Source organism: Physcomitrium patens, chromosome 2 (assembly GCF_059467195.1).
Source record: "Physcomitrium patens ecotype Gransden chromosome 2, ASM5946719v1, whole genome shotgun sequence".
NCBI classification, from domain to species: Eukaryota; Viridiplantae; Streptophyta; class Bryopsida; order Funariales; family Funariaceae; genus Physcomitrium; species Physcomitrium patens.
Window position 1 is genome coordinate 1,356,822 of NC_143411.1, and position 20,794 is coordinate 1,377,615.

Here is a 20,794-nt window from a genome sequence, read left to right on the forward strand (position 1 = left end):
TTGAAGAGAGGATAGGACCTTTATTAGAAATTGTATAAGATTCTAGCCACACAGTTCTTATTATAGCTAGACAAATTTGTTTTTTGATACATTATCTTCTTTGATAGATGTGCTTCTCATTTTGTTATTTTGTCGCTTCTTTGAAAAATTTTGAATCGTGTATTTAAGTTCTCCACAATATAAGTACAATCCTTCTTGACTATGATGAGTCTTTTTTTTGTTTGGTAAGAGGTTTAAAACATACCGCATCAATTTGTATATCCTCTATTTCTGAATGTATGTGTTGAAGAGATGTTAATATTTCCATTGAATTGTAGTAACGTTTACGTCCATTTATACAACTCTTAAATCAAAATTCAAAAAGTTGATTATCGCATCTCACAATAAAATCAATTGCTTGACTCAATGTTCGAAGATCAAGTAAGTTGAGCATCAATATCTTTACTTCATATTGTAATCCATAGAAAAATTGGCTAATAAGTACAGAATCATTCTACTTGATATCAGTTGCAAGATATCAAAATTGTGAAGTATATAACATTATAGATCAATTGCGTTGTTGCAAAATACAAATCTTGTTGGTTGCAACACGAGTTACATCATGTTCTCCATACATGAATCAGAATTCTACCAAAAATACCTCGAGATTATCTAATATTAGATCTCGTCATTCAAGAAAAGATGAAAACGACAATAGTATTGAACCTGAAAGAAGTGTGCCAATGAATCTAACTTATAATTTTAGAATTAGATAGCTTTGAGGTTGAAGTTCAATCATAAGTTATACTTGATTGATAAATCCTCGAAATTTGGATTTTGTACCATCAAACTTTTTAGATAGAGTAACTCTTGGTTGTCTAATACTTGAAGGTTGTTCCACTATAGGTGAAGGGACATAATTTGGTGCAGATGTTGAAGCAGTTCTAATTATCTCTATATCCTCACTTCTTGCCATTCTTGTTGATCCTTGTAGTGGTAAGATAAATTGATGCATCGCAAGCATCAATTTTCTCAATTACCCTTACATTTGTGCCATTGCACTCTTCATTTTGACAAGCTCTCTTATAATAACACTCAAAAGAATATCTAATATTACTTAAGATAAATAAAAAAAAGGACTTGAGGACAAAGAAGATACTAAAAATAATATTAGTTTAGAAGAGGGTAATCCGTAACTTCTAATATTCTTATGTCTTATCATGAGAAAGGGATAATCCACTCTTAATCAAGACAAGACAAAGCTCTGATATTATAAGTGTATTCTTGTCAATCTTGTCATGAAGTAAAAGATGATGCATAAACCAATGAAATCCGTGTCAAAGAAAGAGTGAAAAAATAGAAATAAGGAAGTACTTATATTAAAAGAAACTTAAAAGGCTTATTACAAAAAGACAAGAAAACTTGAGACTCTTGAAACTAAACTACAAGCAAGAAAGGAGTTGACAAGAGTGAAGAGGACTTCACTCTTGTCTCTATATATACTATCTAACTAAGGGCTATGTGGCAATGTTTTATAAGACCTCCAATGTGTGTTGACTTTATAGGACACATGCCTTGACTTATAAGGCAAGTTTTTCTACGTGTGGATGATATAATTAACTTGGTCTTCAAGCTAACAACATGTGTGGTACATGGCCAACTTATTGACTACATTTCTAAACCAAAAAGTCATCTAAAGATACCTATAAAGTCAAAGTAGTCTCTATATAGCTTCTAAGAAGCTTCCATAGAAGATATTATAGAATTAACTTACTTTTGTCTACTTCTACCTACTTCTACCTATTTATATAGATAATTACTAGCTTATATGCATATGTCCATGACACATGTATCTACACACTTGATTTTAATGTCAAGCTCTATAATTGTGGTCTTTAATCAAAGTTCAATTAAAAAATCTATTAATATCTAAGTGATTAAGAATGTGTAAGAAGACCTTACAATCTTATATAAGCTTCAACAAAGAATTTTGCTTTCAAGTATCTCTACTATGAAAAAAGATAGAATTAATCATTAAACAATAAGTTTTTTGTTGAAAGAATATTTTTATATATTGTGTATGGTCTGATGGAGCTAGATGTATAGTTCTAAAGTTAGATCAAAGAACTTCCTTGATATGACAAGTACATAAAGAACTTAGATCTTTTAGGATATACAAGACATCATTATATATTGTGCAACTAATATTGGTGGATCAGTATATATTAATGGATGGCCACATATGTTTTTAGATGTGAAGTACATGTTCAAATTATATCAAGTTTAAACACCTTATGACTTAAGTTGAGGCCTTTTTATATTATAGAATTGGACTATTTTTAGTCTTTGGACTTTGTTGGGCTACTTAATATCATCCCACATGGAGCTAAATATGTATTAGTGATGATAGAGTATTTTAGCAAGTGGATTGAATTTGTGGCTTTATTACAAAATTCTTCTTAATTGGTAGCTATGGCTTTTTTTGGTCATATATTAGCATGTTTTGGAGCACATACTAAAGTCTTAACAAATTAAGAGAGAGGGTTCATTACAGCTTTTGAAGCTTTTTGTATTGAAGCTTTGATAGAACATTACTCAATCTCTAGAAACCATCATGAAGTAGATGGCTTAGTTGAAGTGATTATTTAGACTACCAAATATAATAAATAGAAGTATGAATTATTTCATGGCAATTATTGTGATTGAGATTTGATGTTGTTATGGATTATCATAGATTATTGTTTTACTAGGTAAGCATCTTATATTACTTTAATAAAACAAACATCCTATTTTATTAGTTATTGTATAGCCACGAACCAATCCTACTAAGTTTAGTGCATGAAAAGCTAGTTTTAATTGTAGACTTAGATGACCTTGACATTTGAGATCAATGTCTAGAATATCAAGTAGAATTTTTTAAGAAGGCCATATACATGGCTATAGAGAACTTATCTAATGTTTAATATTATAATACCTTATTATATGCCTACATTAATAGTAGAGCTTGTCAACATTAGTTGTAAAGATTTATCACAAACATAGACATGTAAACCAATAAGTATCTATATGATTAAATAAAATAGGTAAAAATAGGTTAATTCCATAATATCTTCTATAGAAGCTTTTTAGAAGCTTCACAAATGTTGCTTTGACTTTATAGGTATCTATTATTGACTTCTTAGGTTAGAAACATGGTCAATAAGTTAGCTATATGCCACACATGTTGGTAGCTTGAAGAACAAGCTATCTATGTAGCGCATACATAAAAAACTTGTCTTATAAGCTAAAACATGTTTCGTGCAAAGTCAACACATATTAGAGGTCCTATAGTACATTACCATGTAGCCTCTAATTAGATAGTATATATAGAGGTAAGAGTGAAGTCATCTTCACTCTTGTCAATTCTTTTCTTGCTTCTAGTTTAGATTCAAGAATCTTTAGTTTCCTTGTCTTTTGGCAATAGCCATTCTATTTTTTTTTAATATACATAGTTCTTTATTTTTATTTTTTTTATTTATTTATTTACTTTCATCAAATTCTTGTTCCTAACAGATTGACAAGAATACACTTACAATATTAGAGCTTTGTCTTCTCTTGATTAAGAATAAATTACCTCATTTTTTGATAAGACATAAATATATTAGAAGTTGCAGATTATCTTCTTCTAAACTAATATTATTCTTAGTATCTTCTTTGTTCTCAAGTCTTCTTTTTTCTTTATCTTGAGTGATATTAGATTTTTTCTTTTCTTTTTTTTTTTTTCTAAATATTATCATGATAGAGCTTCTTGAAATAAAAAATGTAATAATACCAATGTAAGAGCAATTAAGGGAGTTAATTCTTGCAATGCATCAACTTAGTTTATTACCATGGAAAGCAACAAGAATAGTAGGAAGTGAAGATATAGATATGATTGAAGCTGCTTCAACATCTGCACTCAATCATGTCCCTTCTTTTTCGGTGGAACACTCTTTCGATACTAGAGAACCAAGAGCTATCCTGATTGAGAAGTTTGATAGTACAAGGTCGAAGTTTTGAAGATTTATCAATCAAATACAACTTGTGCTTGAACTTCAATCTCAAAACTATCTAACTTAAAGATCACAAGTTAGATTCATCAGTATAATTCTTTTGAATTCGACATTATCGTGGATTTAATCTTTTCTTCAACAATAAGATCCAATATTTGATAATTTAGAGCTTTTTTTGGCAGAGTTTTGATCTATGTATAGAGAACATGATGCAACTTGTATTGCAACCAAGAGGATCGGTATTTTACAATAAGGTAATCGATTCATAATATTATATGCTTTATAATTTTGACAACTTGCAATTGATATCAAGTGAGATGATGCTGCACTTATTAACCAATTTTTCTATGGATTATAATATGAGGTAAAGAGATTGATGCTCAACTTGCCTGATTCTCAAACATTGAGTTAAGCGATTGATTTTGCTGGGAATTGTGATAATCGACTTTTTTAATTTTGATTTGAGAGTCGGACAAGTGGGCCTCAAGGTTGTTGTATTATATGAAGTCTTGCTTGAGAGTACATGAGGCATTTGGCTATAGAAGGTAGAATGGAAATTGCAACAAAAAAATTCTAATTCTAATAGAATACTAATTAAACTTTAAATAAACATTAACAATAGAAAAATGATAAAGTACTCAATTTATTGATGTTTTTGAACATCCTAAATTTATATTTGTATTAATTGGTCTTCTTTATTTTGTATGTGGTGAGAAGAAAGAAACTGCTACTATGCTTTTATGTAATTAATGTCAACATAGGTAGAATATGGCATGCTTGACATGATATCTTTTTACTCTTCTTTCAAGAAATTAGATTTATTTATATTGTAGAAAGTATTTTAGGTATATTTTATTTGTTGATAAAGATTGAAGATTCTTTCTTTCATATTTATCACACGTTTAGATGGTCTAGCTACAACAATATTGGCTTAGATGAATACAATTTAGTAGCAACATCATTATACCATTCATCTTTGATTGTGTATATTTTGTTGTTTTAGTTAAGTGGATGGGTTCATATTCAATTAGAAATAGAAGAAGAAAGGCACTTAAGAATAAGTTGGTTGTACATTTATATTTAGTTTAGATTACATACTTTGTGATTGATTTGTAGCATTTAATGTATTGTATGTAACAATCTTTGTTTATACAACAACTATTATGTGATATAGCTTTAGGTGCCAAATCTTTTGGTTGTATATGATTTAATTCTATTTAATGGTTTTTCATCTATTTAGCTTGTTCTATTAGTTGATTTTATTGATGTCAATTAGAATTCAAATACTTAAGTGGAAAAACTTCTTTAACTTAACAAACTTATCAAGTCTTATGAATGATTTTGAAAAACAAAAGCTTGTAGTATAAGAATTTATTTGGCTATGGAGATTTAGTCATTTAATAAAGCATTAGGATTTTCTTCTACTCACACTTACACTCTTGGATTTCTTCTTTGTGGTGCAAGACATAGCTTAACTTATTTGTGTATAGATTTATCATCTTTTCTTGATTTTTTAGTTTGAAAAACTTCTTTAAACATACATATTTAATATGTCTTCTACTTAAAATTCTTTTATTTTTAAAGAATTCTTATTAAATTTCAATTTCAAAGAATAAAAGTAAAAAAAAAAAAAAATAAGCCATGCAATGTTATCTATATATTGAGATTGCTCAAAGAAACAAGTGATGGCTTTCATTCACCGCATGCATCTTTCTTGATTTTCATCAAAAGTAAAATAAAAGTACAAAGTTAACTCAAATTTTTATCAATAAAAAATCAAGCAAAGTGCCCAAATCACTAAGAGTTTACCAATCATTTTTGAATTGTTGTAAACTTGTGAGTATACTTGCAAGAGTGTACGTGATCTAATTTACTATTATTTTTGGCAACATCAGAGATAAAATTTAGAAATTGTGATGCTTTGGCACTATTTATATCTTTATTTTTATTTTTTAAATGGTGATGGTTACAATTTACGTGATAACTCATGTCAATGTGTTCTTGTTAGATTTGGTTATTAATTTTTTGATTGAAAATAGAGTTGATTAGAGCGTCTATTTTTTTAGTGGATAATATGGTTTAGTTTCTTAATCTTTATTGAACTAACTATAGTCTTGCAAGAGTGATTATAAGTATAGTTGCAAGCCTTGGCATGTGGTATTAAAAAATTCAAATTGGCATTTTTATTATTGGATGTTAGTTGCTTTAGTTTTCAATCAGTAGGTTTTAGTTGTTAAAGCTTATCACTTTTAGGTGAGTGTAAGGAAGATTAGATACTCTATACATACATACTAGGCTTTGATGTCTATAAAAAGTTATTATATCTGTTAAGTAGAATAAAGATTTTGTTTGCTTAGCTTTTATATGTTTAGATATTGATTGCTTTAGTTTTCAATTAGTGAATTTAAAGCTTATTGATTTTGATATTATTTCCTTTAGGAAAGTAGAATGATGATTTGAAGTTTATCATACTCATTTTCATATCTTGAAACTTTTCACATACTTGCATAGCTGCCTCTTACAAACATTGCTACAAACTAAAGATTTTGAAGTAATATGAGTGAACATGTTCTTGAAATTCCACAGTTGCTTACTTTTCATACATTTTTAAGGATTTGTGTCTTTGCTATTCAAAACATTGCTATTAGTATTTTAAGTAGATGGACTGCATTGTAGTGATTTGGACATAGTGAAAAGGTTTGAACTAGAAAACTTTGGATTTAGTTTGCTTCTTATAGATTTCATCTATGTTGTAGAGGACTATCTCAAGAAAAAAATTGAATACTAAAGGTCTATAACCATTTGAAATTTGTGCTTTTGAGTTAGGGAGCAATAGCAAGAGCCTGATTTTAGTAAGAAGGGAGGCTAGAGAGAAGTCAAGACCAGTTGGAGTTGTTTGGAGTGGCACTACTCAATAAGGTCGTCTAAAACTTCATAACTAGAAGGAGCTAGAAAATTGGACAAGTGGAGTTGATCTGAGTAATAAATTGGACAAGTGGAGTAATAAATCAAAATAAGTAAATATGTAGCTCTTAATATAAAACAAGATTGATAATCTCATAAGATATTTTTTATATTTTAGTTCAACTATCCTATTTTTGTATACATTTTGGGTGCCATCAAATAAAAATTATTTGAAGGATAGAATTTTTAAAAATATATAATAAAAGCAAACACCTTATTTAAAGTTCCTTGATAATCTATTATTATTATTATTATTAAGAGAAAATTCACTTCTTTAAAATATCTCTAGACTCTTTCTACTGAAGATTTACTCTTTAGTCCTAACTATGACCTCTTTTGTATCCTCAATTTTAAAAAGGTCATGGAATACCAAAAGTTATCAATAGCAGTTCAATCCACTAAAAAGAGATTGGACCATATGTTTTTAATTCATTTTTCTCTCAATCCATTTAAAATCAACAAAGGAAACAAAAAAAGTTACAAAACAAATACTCCAAAACTGGATATAGTTTAGTAGAAACACAAGGGAAATAATTATTAACCTTCACACTGTGTACAACAAGATGGGACTTACACCAATGAATTAATTAATCAAATTCCAAGTTATTCACTACTAGAAGAAGAAAACCCAGCAACAAGACTATCACTACTCATTTTTTAAATACTAAACCAACCTAGCTTTCAACAACAGATTTTCTCTACGACACTGATCCATCTTCATCCTTTCTTCCTAAAGGAGTTACTTGTAACATGTCACATTAAATTCCTAATGATCCCAATCCTCTAATTTTCGTCCTCCAATCTGTTCTCTTTGTGTGACACCCTTTCTTTTCCACCTCTACTGCTCATCGCTACAATTGCTTCCAAAATTTCATACGCACATTGAAAGTTAATAAATATGTGTACCAGTACTCTGTAAACAGAAAATTTCCTCTCTGCCCATTGAAACCTACGTTATCTATATCTGGCGGTTGTATGTCTTCACAACATCATATTATACTCACCTTTTAAAAAAACTTCTCCAGACAATCAACCAAAGGTAATGTAAATTTCCACACTGAGCAAACGACGTTAACATCCACGTCGTGGAATTCTAACAATACGACCACAATCCATATCTTGAGTTGAACGATGGCTTCACCTTGGAAAAGAGAAGTTGAGGTAAAGATAAGCTAACGTTTCCAATGAACCGACATTCAGGCATTACCATAGTTAATGCTTTACACCATTGTCTAAAAAGTTTCATATATGTGCAGAATCAAAATTGACACTGCAAAAACGATTGACTTCATCCAATCGACCAGCTCTTCGTGTCTTGAACGAATGAACGCAATCTGAACAATTTCTAGATACCAGTGTACTTTTGCATGTGTAGCTTCTTCTACATTTTGCAGACAATTGTGGGACAGACCCCCATGACAAATGCAGGCCCCGCCTATCCATGACTCTTCAGCTCTACCTCAAATACTGAGCGCTAATATACACCCGGCCAAGTAAGAGCCGACCAGCCAATCTACAACCTCACAGAACAGAAAGGGCACTCGTCATGTCTAAAGAACCGTGAAAGAAATTGTGAGCAAAACTATGCACAGCCCTTCAAGAGAGCAAGGTGTGTCTGAAGCTACCAAAATTTTACCACCTACCATCTAAGCGAGTCACCAAAAGACTACTCTAATCCCATGCACTACTTCCACCCCCATATGCTCCACCTCCGTAACCACCGCCACCGCCTCCACCATAACCTCCATGGTGACCCCCTCCACCTCCTCTGCCGCCCTCTCTACGGAAGTCACGGCCTCCGAATCTCGATCCCCCCCCTCCTGACCGTCTGTACCTACCTCCACCACCGTAACTAGCTCTTGTGGCATAGTTCAACAACCATCCAGGCACCTCCTGGTTTGACTCCGTCATCAGCTCTGACAATGGTCGCGCTAATGACTGGTCCTTCTCATTAAAGAAAGCAGTTGCAACACCACTCTTACCGGCACGCCCAGTACGACCAATGCGATGCACGTAGTCATCGATATCACTAGGAAGATCAAAATTCACTACGTGCGCCACATGTGGAATATCAAGTCCTCGGGCGGCGACATCCGTCGCGACAAGAATGGGGGTGACTCCTGTCCTAAAGGATCTTAAGGCATGCTCTCGTTCCTATATCCAAAACGTCACTCAAGAGTCAAATCCAAGATAATATGGCAGGACTGACTACAAGCCTCAATCAGGAGTGCGATAAAGTCCAAAAGGGGTGTAAATACGCAACGAAGAGACAAGCTACGGTACTAAAAATATGTGGTACCATTCCCAAACTATCAACCAGTTCAAGTATTAGCCTCCCAGATAGACCTTGTACCGTTGAACTTATGTTAGAATATTACTCAACCATACCTGCTGGCTTCGATCGCCGTGAATTGTTGTGGCTGGGAATCCCATGCGACACAGCCAGTCCTCCAAAGAATCAGCTCCCTTCTTAGTCTCTACGAAGACGAGCGTCAAAGTTTGCTGTCCAGGCGGAGCCAAGGCACTTTGAGCGTGGATGAGGTCCATCAACATACTGCGCTTGTCCGCATCTTGCACAAATTCTACTCGCTGCACGATCAGATCTGTACTAGATCCCACCCTACCAACGGCAAGGAAAATGTAGTTCGACAAGAAGTCCGATGCCAGCCTCTGGCACACCAAATAGAAGAAAATTTTTTAGACACAGAAGATTGTCGAGGACAGTGTCAATCCTCTTCAGTCCAAACAGTAACTAAATGATTGATTATTGTAGCGTCTCCGTGGAGAACGCCATTCGAGAACAAAAGACTTAAGAATTCCACATTACTATTGACTGCATATTTCATTCAGGCCATCATACAGGCACACCCGCAAGTAAGCTCCCTTTAGGACTCAAACTCTGATAGAAACTCTTTTGAGAAACAACCGCGTACTACTGCGGAAGACCTTAAACCCTCCTCCTGGATAAGTACCTGGATTTCTCTCGGGAATGTGGCGCTGAACAGCATTGTCTGACGTTCTCCCGCCGGTGGCATATCCATCTGCTCAACTATCCTGCGAATCTGAGGTTCGAAACCCATGTCGAGCATTCGATCAGCCTCATCCAGCGCCAAGTATCGCACCATGGAAAGGGATACTCTGGCTCTCTCCAAAAGATCACTCAAACGCCCCGGAGTGGCAACTAGAATGTCTACCCCTCTTTCCATTTCCCTAAGCTGCAGAATCAATACATCAGTATAGTTAAATAATGTAAGTACATCGAGAAAACGCTTCGCTACTAAGTGAAATGAAACACTACATCCCTTCATTGCCAAAACGATTAGAATATTGAAAAATATAATTAAAGGATCGATGCAATAGCTAATCAACTTAACATTCAGAAAACAAGAGTTACGAAAAATATTCATCGAAAAACTACACACCTGATTGTGAACAGGAGCACCACCATAAGCAACCACGACTCTAATACCGGTCTGATATGCAAACTTCTTGGCTTCGTCGCTAATCTGCAAAATAACAACGAACATTGATTTCGTCAAGGCAATTCACAAGAAGGACGTAGGACTCTACCATCGAATCGATAAGGGGTCGCAGTGTAAGTCCGCGCTGTTCATACCACATCACGCGAGAACAAATATTTTTCCCCTTGGTTGGCTAACTGATCTGCACGACCAACAATAATTTGCAATTTCAATAGATTTCATCGCTATTCACACCTGGCAAGACAATTCTCTGGTGGGAGACAGTATCAGAGCCAACGGCAATGCTTTCCTTCCGCCCCGAGGACGACCCGGAGGAGTGTTCCTCATAATCCCAGCGATGATCGGAAAGCAAAACGCCGCCGTTTTCCCTGACCCCGTCTGCGCGCAAGCCATCAAATCACGGCCATGCAAACTAATAGGTATCGCGTACTTCTGAACAGGCGTCGGCTTTGTGTACTTGCATCTCCTGATGTTCTCGTTCAGGGCGGGGCCCAGGTCTATTTCGGCGAATGTGTTCACCGGAGGTGGTACGTTGTTCCCACTCGTCTCTACAGGGATATCCTCATATGCATCGAAATTAATACCCGTGTTCTCGGCTTCGAAAATAGCCTCTGATACAGGCTCGTCATTGGCGAAAGGATTGGCCTCTCTCTCCCATCCTACCCTCTGGCCTCGCCCACCACCACCATAGCTCCGACCTGAACCGTTCGAGTTCCCCCAACTAGCAGAATGGTTCACCCCCGTGCTAGCACCCCAAGCAGACCCATTCCCGACCTTACTGGCGCCTCCAATTTCCGCTTGAGGCGCAGCAGCCGGTGCTGCGTTCCGATTACCCCACGCTGGTCGTGCACCCGGGGCTGCTCTAGTGGCAACTTTTACTTCAGAAACAGGGACTTCGCCAGCACCGTTCACGACCGAGCCAGCCTGAGGACGGTTCCGCAAGTGAGGAGGTACGTAGGATGCTCTTACTGGCCGACCACCGGAAGCTCCTGCTGCACTTCCATTTTCAGTAGCCACCATATCGGGTGGCGACTCTGCCCATGTCGATGGCATATCTCTATCAATCGCCCTTTCACTGACACACCGTCTCCACTGTAATCAGTATCCGTGCACAATCTACTTTAACAAAAAGTTTAACTATATTCCACCGCCACAAAACTCCTTGCAACTCAGAAACCGACCTTTGATCACGTAACCTGCACAGCCAGAAAATCATAGAAAAAACGAAAACTTACTCAATATTACACAATTACTCAAAAAAATAGAAAGCAAGTAGCTAGTGGGAGATGCACATGGCATTGCCAAGTACAACACAATTTTAATAAACAGTGAAAAGAGGATAAGAAAACCAAAAAAACTGAAGAAAAGAAAAGAAAAGAAAAACGACCACACACACACACAAGTATGTTACGGTCAACTGCTGTTCAGTTTTCAAAAACCTAAACCTGCAGGCAATTGCTGCGCCGAAATACACAGTGAGACGGAAAGAGCACGCTTCAACCTGTGATCAATCGGCTCGACTCTCAAGACTTCACCAACGACTTCACACAATACCAAAAACTAAAAACAACACGACCAAAAACTAGCCAGCACAACAACTTTCCCAGCTATAACACTTCCCTCTCTCGCACTCTCTCTCTCTGTCTCGCTCCCGCACACACACACACGCAGGATGACATCGACAATGGATAAGGGATCGGTAAATGGAAAAAACAAAAAGTAGAGGCGAGACCTGTGAGGAGGAATACGACACCACTAACCTACTGCGCGAGACGAGCAATGGCGAACGTTGCTAGATCAAACAGAACTTCGAGTCCAAGTCTGAATCCCAACACTCCAAGGGAACCATACGAGCAAGTCTTTGCAGTATCACAAACATCTGGATTCGCGAAAGGGAAGGAAGGAAGGAAGAGGGTTTGCGAGAAAGGGAAGGGAATGGAATGGAGGGCAGGGAGGGAAGGAGAAGTGACGTGCACAATGGCGGAAACAAAGAAAGAACAGCCAAAAGTGTTTTCTGTTGTGTTGTGTTGTGTTGGCCCAACCCCGAAACCCTAATCGCGATCTCTTTCTTGCTTGAATTTGTCCCCGTTCCCATTGGCTAGCCCCGCAGTTTTGGTTGTGGCCACATCGGCCATGACGTCAACGGACTTGGAAAGGGGAGGGTTAAGTGGAAGATATTTATTATTATGTGTCCATTTATACAATGTTCATATCCAATGAGAAACAAGTCGTATTTGATTGAATAGGAATGGAAAAGAGAGAAAGTATTCATGGATGTTTGTGTGTGTGTGTGTGCCTATTCAATTGGATTACATACTATTGTCATTTCAAACTCATGTACTACAACGTGAATATATTATTTTTCAAGATTTTTTAAGGGAATAAATAAATAACAATACATAAAATGAATGTAAACACGCATCATAGTATGGTAGTTTGACTTATCTAAAAAAGTTTGAGTTTTATCCGGGATGCATGAAAATGACATTCTAACACATAAAACAAACTAAAATTACCACTCAATGTATAAAAGATGAGTTACAACTTACTGAAAATCAATTATAAATCATGAAATTTGAGATTTTGCTCCAGGTTCTTATTGAATTTTTTTATGAGAACTAATTGCAGAACAGATGTAAAATAGAAAGTACTTTTAAAAAATCCAAGTTAACTTACATAGCTTTAAAAAGAGATTTATTGGAAGTTAATATGTATATTATGATTGGCTTTGGAAGAGTAGAAGATGGAAGGAAAGGGAATTTCTAAAATTATAAAAGTAGCATAGAAAAGGAAAAAGAAAATATCTGTATCCATAAGTTGTTAAAATGCTGTTAGAATCTTATAATGGAGCAACTCCAAGCTCTTATTCTTCCCATGCTATTGGATTGGCAAATTATACTAATCTCCATAGAACAATTGGACTTATGATTAGAAGTAGAGAGTTCTACTTGAAGAGTATTTAATAAGACATGGTAAGGAAATCAAGCTTAACCTTCATACTATTTAAAGATAAAATGTTTTGCCTATGGAGTATGTAGTAATATTCAACAAATATACATATGACCTACCAATCTTTGACATACAAATATCAAGTCTTCCATATTTAGTATGCTATATCCAAAATATAGCTATACATTTATATTATATTATTAAATCAATTCGAGTAATTAACACATGATCTTTGATTGGTGCCAGATAACGGACAATCTACAACCACAAGTCTTTTTACATGTCTTAAGTTTTATTTTTAGTGTCATATGGATGGAAATACTTTAAAGATGCAGCTACTTTAGTAGCAACTATGGGTAACAAAAAAAAAAAAAAAAAGGTCAAAAAATTAGAAAAAACGAATGGTGAGATAATGATATTGCCTAATACAATTAAACATGTAATTGATCAATGTCATTGCAATTATTTATTTCAAAAAAAAATGATTCTTTTACAAGCCTTAATTACATCAGTTTATAAAATTATAAATTCTATTGTAAAAAAGATGAATTTTACAGGATTAAATTTGAAGTTAGTTGAAAAAATTACCTGAAAATACATGACAAATAATAACAATCAAAGAATAAGAGATGTCATTAAGATTGAATCATAATTGATATTGTACAAAATAAAATAAACTTCTTAGTAAAAACACTCTCATATTATACAAGTAATAAAGATTATGGATTATTAATAATAATAATAATTATTATTATTTAAATGTTTTTTCTTCTTTTCAATCAAAATATCTTGGTTTCAAAAGACAATTAAAATTATACATCATATTTATATTTTACCAAAAATATAAATTTGAAGTTGATGTCACCAATTGGAATTTAAAGAATTTTTCAAAACATCAATATCATTTATGGGGTTATTTTATTTTATTTTCAAGAGCTTGTGTGGTTGCTGTTGACCACAGGCCAAACTCTTGTCCCCATCAACCAAAGAAAACTGTTAGGGTGGATTATTTGACAATCACAAGCAGCTAACAAAATTGTAAAGCAGGTCCCATAGTGTGTGATAGCAGAGCTTTAGTGCTTTTGAGTGATTCCTCTTGTAACCCTAAACCATTACAATAAATAAATAAATAAATAAACAGTGGTACTCTCTATCAATCACATGTTGGAAAAAAAAAGCCACATGTTTGATGTGCTACCACATGTGGGTTGCTTTGGGAAGCCATTGCCAAGCCTGTGTGTGTTGTAATTGTGTGTGTGCACGTTTCCTATGCACGCTTCGGAACTGAAGAATCTTCATCTCATGGGGATGCACCCACATGAAAGAAATGTGCAAATCTTGTGTTTCATACATTGTTGATAATATTTAAATATATATGTATTTTTTATATGTATTGGGCAGTACCGACGTTGGGCTGTGGTTATTGGGTAAGTGGAGGATGAGGGGTATTAACCGGGTATCATCTGAATATCAATATACGCTCTTCAAAAACCCCAGGAAAGAGGGGTTTATCCGCAGCCTTGATGAGAGAAAGGGAAGATGATGGGGGGAGTGTGGGACAGCTCCTGTTTGGTATTGTTGCTGGAATTGTGAGTTGCCGAGGTTGGGGCTTAGGGAAGAGTCTTAGTGCCGTTGCTCTTCGACTTTGCATTGCATTTTGCGAAACAGATATCAATTTTTTCTACGACGGAGATCGAGTTTATGAGGTGTTTGTGTTTACACTTTGTGGGTTGTTTTGGAAGTGAGCTGTGAGTTTCGTCGAGCAGTTGAAGACGAACTGGATTGTTAATCTGGAATGGCGACCAGCTCTGCTGTGTTCCTGGGGGCCATGAGTGTGTCGCAGGGGGAGCGATGAAGCAGTGGGTTGAATTTGGGTTTCTGTAGGAGATTATTGGGGGTGAGTTGAATATTGTAGTGAATGTGCAGGTTCCTTCTTTGACAACAAAGTATAGGAGGCTTGTTCTTATGGAAATGAACCTGATCATTTCGGCACGATAGCGGCGCGTAATAGCGATATCTGAAGAAGAAAATTAGAGTAGAATTCACTGACTTGGAGACAGAGGAGTTCAATTGCGTGTTTACAATGTTGCATCCTTTAGGGTTCAAGGCAGAGACCGTATCGTTTTCCCGCTTACTAGACCCAAAGCTCAATTCGTCAGGCTCAAATCGTTCCGCCCATTGCGTGAAGTTGAATGTCCAAATTGTGTTTGCTGAGTTAGTGCCGACAGGGGATGAAGGAGATTATCCGGGAAGGTACTATGAACCTCTCCCCATGCCTAACAGACGGTCAACCGCGGAGCATCTGGCCACAACAATGCACAAAGTGCCAGCCAAGTACAAGAAGCGGCAATTGAACGCTAACCAGGAGGTTTGGACCCCACGGGAAGTCGTGAGCCGGGTGTTGGCCTTGAACCACTGGGAAGACATCGACGGAGTACTAAATTGTTGGCTTGGTCGCTTCAACAGGAAGAATTTTCCTGCCCTTATTTCGGTACTCCTTTGTCTGATCAGTACCTTGACTACCTGTCTCAGCATTCCTTGTTGTCTCTGGCTGTTTCTCACTTCTTCGTATTCTTTGTCGGTGGGTCACCTGTGGAGAAATTCGAGATTTTTCTGCTAAAAGGAACCATTGGAGCATTGTGTTTCATCTGGAATGTATTCAATTGATTCCATGCATATCTCAGAAATTTAGAATGAATTTTAAATATAAATTAAAACTTAAACTCTGCCTCAAAGCCCGGAAAATAGGAAAACATAAATCAACGTTGGGTTCCGCAGGAAATCACGAGAACAGGGGCGTTAGAGCACAGTCTCCGTGTTTTTAATTGGATGAAAAACCAGAAATGTTACCGGGCTCGTACCGACATTTACAACTGTATGATCTGGTTGCATGCCAGACATCAGCGTGCAGACCAAGCGCGAGGTCTCTTTTATGAGATGAAGGTTTGGAGGTCAGATTTCTTCAAAGCTACACGAAACTTCTTTTAAATTGTTCTGGTTCTTCTTCTGAAGAAAATGCTGGTTTACGTGTACGCTGTGAAATCTACTCATCAATCTTCACGACGTATATTTTGTAATTTCTTGCAGTCCGAGTTTCAAAATATGTACTGACGCATGTTTGATGCCTTTGACTGCTCACGAACGATTATTTTATTTTATTTTATTTTATTTTATTTTTTATGTTAATGTTTATAACGTCCTAGGAAGTTTTGGGTTTATTCCAAAGTCTGTAATTTTAAACCGGGTGGAGTCTGGGATTATCTGAACTCGTACAATTGTTTGGCGATCGTGGTAGAAAGTTTTTGAAAGCTCATTTGTGTAGGGTCAATGTGAATTAGGTGCAAGCCGGATGTGGAAACGTATAATGCGTTGATGAATGTTCATGGACGGGCTGGACAATGGCGTTGGGCACTGCAAATTTTTGATGATATGTTACAGGCCCCTAAACCTGTAAGATTGTAATACGTGCTAACTTTATTGGCTTGCAACTTTCTTCTTTGACTACAATGTCAAAAGTATGTGGATTGGCGGAAGTTTATTGTATTGTAGAACTGGATTGAGGATTTCTTTTGTGCGTGTTCGTCTACTATTAGTTTACCTTACATTTGGAGCATGCATATGGTCAAGAAAACCAGCCAAAACCATATGTTTACATATTTGCAATAACACGTGTTTTCAGCTAAATCTCTGGTTGAGCTCTTTTACTCCCCGTCTCCACAAGCAGCATGAAGCTGCAAACCTCAAGTTTTTGGCTTCTTAAGCCTAAGTTACAGCGTGAGTAACAGATGTAGAAGGCAGTGTGGAAGTCGCTCATAGTTATCATTGTTGATATGCAGATAGCTCCAAGCCGAAGTTCTTACAACAACCTGATCAACGCATGCGGCAGCAGTGGTCAATGGTTTAAAGCTTTAGAGATATGCAAGCGCATGACAGATAACGGTGTTGGTCCAGACCTCATGACGTACAATATTATCCTCTCTGCATTCAAATCTGGAGGTCAACCCCGTCATGCAGTTGCATATTACGATCACCTCATCTCAAAGAAAGTACCTCTTGACCGATACAGCCACAATATAATACTGAATTGCCTGACAAAACTAGGGCGTTTCGAAGATGCGATCAATCTCTTCAAAGAAATGAGGAAGATGAATGGATGTGAACCAGATGTTGTTACTTTCAATGCTCTTTTACATGTATATGCTCTATGTGGGCAGATTACAAAGGCCCAGGAAACTTTTGATATGATGATTGGTGAGAACGCACTATCCATTCTATGAACTTGCCTGTAATCATTTGGAATCAATCAGCTGAGAGTAGTGACGATTTCAAGTCTTAAAAGTGCTAACTTTGAGGATTTTTTTGCGTACAGGGGAAGGTATGGCTCCTACGATAGTAACATTTAATACTCTTTTAGGAGCTTATGCGTCTCAGGGAATGTATACAGAGGCTCTTCAGGTGGTTGGGCTCCTTGTGAAAGCAAAATTTGAGCCAGATGTGGTTAGTTACTCCTCCCTGCTTAATGCGTTTGGCAAGGCTGGCTATCCAGAAAAGGCTCAAGAAGTTTTTGATCTTATGAAGCAGAGAAGCCGGAAACCGAACCTCGTTACTTTTAATGGCCTGATGGATGCATATGCAAGTGCTGGGAAGTACGAGCGAGCTCGGGAGCTTCTGCACGATATGGCGGAAGCTAGAATTGAACCTAATGTCGTCACGATATGCTCATTGTTTGCAGCATGTGCACGAGCTCGGTGCCCAGAGAAAGTGAGAGATGTATTTCATGAAGCTAAGGTACGGCAAATAGCGTTGAATGTCCCTGCTTTCAATGCAGCCATTACAGCGTACATAGAAGCAGGACAATTTGATGAAGCTAAGGCGCTCCTTGAAGTCATGGAGGAGCAAAATCTTCGACCAAACGGTGTCACATTTTTACTTCTTATCAATGCTGCTGGAAGTTTGGGAGATTACCGAGAAGCAAGAACTTTATATGATAAAATGGTTGATCTTGGCATTCCTTTGACTGTGGAGCCCTGCTCAGCTCTTATTAATGCATTCGCCAAGCATGTAAGACCATTTTGTTGGTCATTTTTGTTCCACTTTATATTGCACATGTTTGGATGCACCTATCAATATCAGATGCATGATCTTCAACTTATTGAGTTTGTTTGCAACTATTGAAGATAAAGCAAACTTGTCGCCCCTCAAGCAAACTACATTGTTTTATTGATTGTTGTCAGAAACTGGTTTCAGGGCATGTACAATGAAGCACGTACAATATTTGACGATATGCGAAAGGCTGGATGTAAGGCAAATGTAGTTACATATACGAGTCTCATGATTGCGTACAGTAATGCTGGTACAACTTTTCATACTCTTAATATTAGTCAGCTTTCTTGCTGGGAAAAAGTGATATGAAAAATGAAATGAAGAAGGAAAGTCCCTGGACATCAATTTATCTTATTAGAATTTATATTTTCTCCTTTCATAGCATTCGTATTGTAACGGACAGGAATGTACGATGATGCTCAATTGGCATGCGAGGAGATGGTGGCAGCAGGGATAACTCCCGACTCGATCGCATTCGGAACTCTTTTTGTTGCCTTAAACAAAGCCAACCGTTCTGAAAAGGTTCTGCAGATTGAAAAGAGTTCGCGAGCTCGGGGAATTTTATTTGATGACGTTGCCTACACAGAAACGTTGTTGGCTTGCAGCAGGTACTGTTCTGATTTCTTGAAATTGGTGACTACTACCAAGGCGATGGCCTCATCGTCAAGTACTTGAAGGTTTGAATGCTTTCTGCAAGAGAAGCCTGATTAATATGTTTGATTCTTTTAGATGTGTGAACTGTCGCAGTATTTTAACCTGTATCACTCTCTGCCCTTGGGAACAGGCTAAAAGATTGGGAAACAGCTCTGTTCTTGTACGAAGGTATGAAAAAGAGACGGTTACGGCTTACAAATACTATGGTGATAAATCTACTTTCTGCTGTTGGTAGAAGCGGAAAACTTGACCGATTACACAAGGTACCTACAGCCTGCCGATTCTGTTCATATCAGTATCTATTGTTTGCTGGACACATTGTCTGGCTTCTTGGTTTGACCAATAGAGCTAGTTAAAAATACTAAGTCCATCTAACTCCTTCGGTATCAGCTTTCTTTATTAGGATTGTCCAACTGTAATTCTGTATCAGTTTGCAATTAGAATAAAGATGGCTGTTTCCGCGAAAGATTTCCACGGCTGCTGCTCAGAACGTCTCCATCATGCTCTATGCCTGCAGGTCTTTTTGGAGCTACAACAACAGATTGGGTTTGTGCCAACATTGCAAATGTACAACATTTTGATCGATAGTTACAGCAGGGGCCTGAAGTGGCGGAAGTGTCTCGAGGTGTGTGACTGGAGCTTTGAAATTGAAATACCTGTGCTGGTTACAAAGTATGAATGTCTGTATGGTCGGATTGTCGATGTGTCTAATCTGTGTTCATTGTGGGCTGGGTTTCAGGTTCTGGGGTGCATCAAGAAAGATATCTTGGAGCCCAATTGGAAAACCTACGAACCTATACTGTCGTGCTTGAGTCAACTAGAGCTTTGGGAGACTTATCTCGAAATTTATGGGGAGGTTTTGGCGCAAGGGTACAGTCTCAAACGAAGCCCTTCTCTCCCGTCCATCTCTGTGAAGAGAACAAAGGACAGTAGTAGCATGCCTTTGTTAAGTATTTCAGTGCATTTTTATGAAGACCAGTGGACACTACTGACATCAGTGAGATACTAAAGACAGAATTGACTCGGGATGTGACGCAGGATGGAACCTGATTACAATATTTTGAAAATATCAGTAACGGCATATACGAGTTTAGGCATGGAGGAGGAAGCCTCATTGACAGAGGCTCGTCTGCAAGGACTGCGGCGAGAGACCAAGGGAGCGGTTAGAGGGGATGTAAAGTTGCTACGTCATTAAAATGTATATTTTGTGTTTCCAGGTTTATATTTGGGCGGGCACTATTCTTTTAGTTTTTAGTTTTGAATTTTCTGCAACACTTGATCACCCCTTGAGTCTCTTTAGAGATCGTTTTACTCTTCGGTGCCACTTTTGTATTCTATTCAAAAGAATAGATATCTACGACATATTTCCTCCACACCAAACGCGAGACTACGTGAAATCAGTAAAATTTGTGACGTATGCGAAGAACAAAGTCACGTAGGGCCAAAACACATCGTTGTACATACATTCCAGAACGAAGTTGAACAGCGTTTGGGCCGGAAGATATCTCATCCAAGTAATTTCAAATAGTTTCCAACATTCAGTGATACCTCAAATCTCGCTAGTACTTTTTGGAAAGCTCTCTCGGAGGACGAGGACTAGTAGTGAGTTCACAATGATGCATCTTGTTCATT

At 36.8% G+C, this 20,794-nt stretch overlaps 2 protein-coding genes across 8 annotated transcripts; one reads left to right on the plus strand and one right to left on the minus strand.

Annotated features, from left to right (window-relative positions):
* Positions 1-8,190: 8,190 nt before the first annotated feature.
* LOC112293260 (DEAD-box ATP-dependent RNA helicase 37) lies at positions 8,191-12,443 on the minus strand. 6 transcript variants are annotated; one of them, XM_024542514.3, is made up of 7 exons: positions 12,217-12,355; positions 11,638-11,652; positions 10,691-11,531; positions 10,397-10,480; positions 9,947-10,189; positions 9,363-9,644; positions 8,191-9,128 (listed from the first exon to the last, which is right to left on the minus strand). In XM_024542514.3, exons 3-7 carry the CDS (start codon positions 11,507-11,509, stop codon positions 8,646-8,648), a joined length of 1,911 nt encoding a protein of 636 aa, XP_024398282.1. In that variant the 5' UTR covers positions 11,510-11,531; positions 11,638-11,652; positions 12,217-12,355; the 3' UTR covers positions 8,191-8,645. The 6 variants fall into 6 exon arrangements, with proteins under 6 accessions (XP_024398282.1, XP_090112803.1, XP_024398260.1 ...); XM_090256677.1 differs by having other exon boundaries at positions 12,189-12,329; XM_024542492.3 differs by having other exon boundaries at positions 10,691-11,652; positions 12,217-12,443.
* A 2,488-nt stretch (positions 12,444-14,931) lies between these two features.
* Positions 14,932-20,535, plus strand: LOC112293253 (uncharacterized). 2 transcript variants are annotated; one of them, XM_090256661.1, is made up of 12 exons: positions 15,171-15,302; positions 15,625-15,896; positions 16,184-16,356; positions 16,744-16,855; positions 17,242-17,656; positions 17,775-18,466; positions 18,653-18,758; positions 18,912-19,116; positions 19,293-19,425; positions 19,680-19,787; positions 19,902-20,032; positions 20,201-20,535. In XM_090256661.1, exons 2-12 carry the CDS (start codon positions 15,678-15,680, stop codon positions 20,355-20,357), a joined length of 2,451 nt encoding a protein of 816 aa, XP_090112787.1. In that variant the 5' UTR covers positions 15,171-15,302; positions 15,625-15,677; the 3' UTR covers positions 20,358-20,535. The 2 variants fall into 2 exon arrangements, with proteins under 2 accessions (XP_024398240.1, XP_090112787.1); XM_024542472.3 differs by having other exon boundaries at positions 14,932-15,896.
* The last annotated feature ends 259 nt before the right edge of the window (positions 20,536-20,794 follow it).